Source organism: Lupinus angustifolius, chromosome LG03, assembly GCF_001865875.1.
Source record: "Lupinus angustifolius cultivar Tanjil chromosome LG03, LupAngTanjil_v1.0, whole genome shotgun sequence".
In the NCBI taxonomy this organism is placed as follows: Eukaryota; Viridiplantae; Streptophyta; class Magnoliopsida; order Fabales; family Fabaceae; genus Lupinus; species Lupinus angustifolius.
Genome location: NC_032011.1, coordinates 14,640,323 through 14,643,263, shown reverse-complemented (window position 1 = coordinate 14,643,263; position 2,941 = coordinate 14,640,323). Strand labels below are relative to the sequence as shown.

At 29.1% G+C, this 2,941-nt stretch overlaps 1 protein-coding gene across 1 annotated transcript; it reads right to left on the bottom strand.

Moving 5' to 3' along the window:
- On the bottom strand, positions 513-1,952 carry LOC109342583 (EG45-like domain containing protein). The gene is made up of 3 exons (XM_019580539.1): positions 1,788-1,952; positions 1,113-1,413; positions 513-599 (listed from the first exon to the last, which is right to left on the bottom strand). The coding sequence occupies exons 1-3, from the start codon at positions 1,894-1,896 to the stop codon at positions 593-595; spliced, it is 417 nt and encodes a 138-aa protein (XP_019436084.1). The 5' UTR covers positions 1,897-1,952; the 3' UTR covers positions 513-592.

Genomic DNA, 2,941 nt, shown 5'->3' with positions numbered 1-2,941 from the left:
GTAATTGAATAGCATGACCCTTGCTTTAAAAATAAAAATAAATAGCTGCTTGATGGAATCCGTGAAATAAAACATGTATATTAAGAAGAGTTTAAATTGTATGACTTTCAATGGAAAGTTTTTTACATTGTCATTACACTATGAAATATTGATCTATATTGTTTTTGTTTGAGTGTCAATAATAGATAATATGTGAATAATGGATAATTTACTGACAAAATAAAAAATACTTATATTTATCAATATATACATATTAAATCTATTAAAAATAGTCATATGGAGTAATTAAAATAATCAGTCATTTGGAAATCTTGGTAAGGACTTTTCTACCAAGCCTATTGAATAAATATTAAGTCTTAACCCTTATGTAAGAATATCATGATTACAACTTACAATTTTGACCATAATTTTAGTCTATAAATTTATGAACGGACAGTCCAATTTCTTTATTGGTAAACAATAATCCAATTTATATATAGAGAGAGAGATATTGTGCATTTGTGCTGCAGCAACTAATCAACTCAAAATTAAAATTTAGATATACAAAATTACAAATACTCCTCTCTCCCTCTATATAGTGCAGTCCACAGTTTCAAACCCTGCAAATTAAAAGTTACCATATATGTTCAGTTCCAAGAAGATTATTTGTAGTTTACAACAAACCAATAAACACTCATTTGTTCATTGAGAAAAAAAAAATATTCACCAATATAAGAGTTTATTACATTCTAACTATATTATTTATCATTCATATTTAATTATTATTGATTCTTAAGAAAAGTAATACAAACGAATGGTAGATAATATTAACTGTATATAAATTTTTACAATAACTCATACTACACTCATATGTTTATTTTTTTCATTACCCAAATATTATTTAATACTAATCTGAGGATAATGTTACTCATAACCCAAAGTTTGAAAGAAATTGTATATATCTTCTAGAACTATAAACATAGAGCTATCAACTCTCTCTATCATTATTCAACATTTGATATTTCAACAACTATAGCTTACCAAAACAAAACCAACACATAACAACAAATTAACATAGAAAATCACAACATGCAATTAAAAATTAGTAACCAATTAAGTCTTGAATAACTTACTCCTGGTATTCAATATTAATCAAGGATACAGAAGCATTTGCAATGGCCTGAAAAGTAGTGGTTGAAAGAACCATGGTAGCTCTCTCACTTGAAGGCCTAGAAATTGAAGATTGTGCTCTATCAACAATAGTGATCTGAATATTTTGTCCAGGAATGCAAGCTTTAGGAACAACTGCACTTAAGCACCTCACCTTATACTTCCTCCCACATGCCGCACCATTGTCCCATATACCTTCTCCTGCTGCACCAAACATGTTGCTAGATGGGAACTTTGATGCATCTCCTCCGAAACATGTGGTGGCTATACCATTGTAATTTATAAAAATGGTTCATTATGTTAGATTTGATTCATTTGGATTTGTGTCAAATTTTTATATAGTAGTGGACTTAATATTTTGGCAGAGTATATGAAAGATGTACCATACATCTTATGCATTAACATCACATGATATAAAATTACTTAAGGATCCATTTGAGGGTTGTATTTTAAAGGGGATAGATGGAAATTAAAGGTTTTAGAGAGTGTCACACAAGTATATTTCGTAACTCCTAAGTCTTTCTCTTCCCTTCATTACCCTATAAAATTCAACTTGTAAACAAACTCACATCGTAACCAATTTGTGATTAAAAGAATGTATAGACATGAGATGAATTGTATCTGATTTTTTAACTTACGTATAAAGGGAGGACCGTACTGGGCAGCAGTGCCAACATCAGCATAGGAGAAGTTGATGAACAGTGTTGAAAGGAAGAAACAAACGAGGGAAAGGGTAACCTTGGACATTGCAAATTAAGGAATTGAAGAAACGTTGGGGCAAAATTGTATAAAAATTCTAAAATATATAAAGTTTGAGAGCTGCAAAGTAAGCGCTGAAAAATTCTTGTCAGCCCAACTTAGCTTACCCATCCATGCATACATTTTTCATACCAATCACATGGTTTTTTTAATCATTTTTTTTGTGTCGGGTAAAGAATATCGTGGGTGTGTGTTTTAAGTTAAAAAAGAATTGGGTATTTTTTTCTTCAAAAAATAATAAAAAATTGAAGACGATCATCTTTTTTGAATTAGAGATGAGAATATTACCATTGTTATTTTTTTTTTAAAATAAGGTAATAAGACTTTTATATTTTTTAAAGGAAGATAACAACTGTATCAATTTTAATTTCTATACTAACATATCCATTTCATTAAACCTATCAAGTTCTACAATAAATAGGTTCATTGACCTTTTTTTTGGCACATTCATTGACCTTTATTTGAAAACACACAAAAAAACAATAGGGAGAAATATCATAGATGTCGCGCCCACGATTTTCGGTTACGCGATCTCTTAGAGTCGCCACTATATTTTATGGTTAAAAATGTAGAAAAATCTTTAGAACCCAATCACATTGGGCTTTTGGATTGTGATATCCAGGTTCGGGAGTCGATTACGGATCGAGGAAGGTATTAGCACCTCGTCCTCCCGTAATTAAACCCTTGCCAATTGTATGATTTAAATACTCTTGAATTATTTAAATTTAAATTTGTGTACAACAAAATATTTATTTATTTTAATTTTTAAGTCTGACAATATTACTTACTCCTACGTATTCCTATACATATTAGGAAATCAAGACATACGTAGTTCTAATTTTAAAATGGTTCGTTGGTTAAAATAATTAACTTCTTAAAAAGGGTGAAGCAGCAGAAACTAATGTCCGCACCGCATCCCATTTTAAAAAGGTTTGAAAATAATTATAATATTTTTTTTAGACTTTTTATTATTAATTTTAGAAATAATATAATTTTTAGTTTTTTATTATTAATTTAGAAATTAATCGAATGA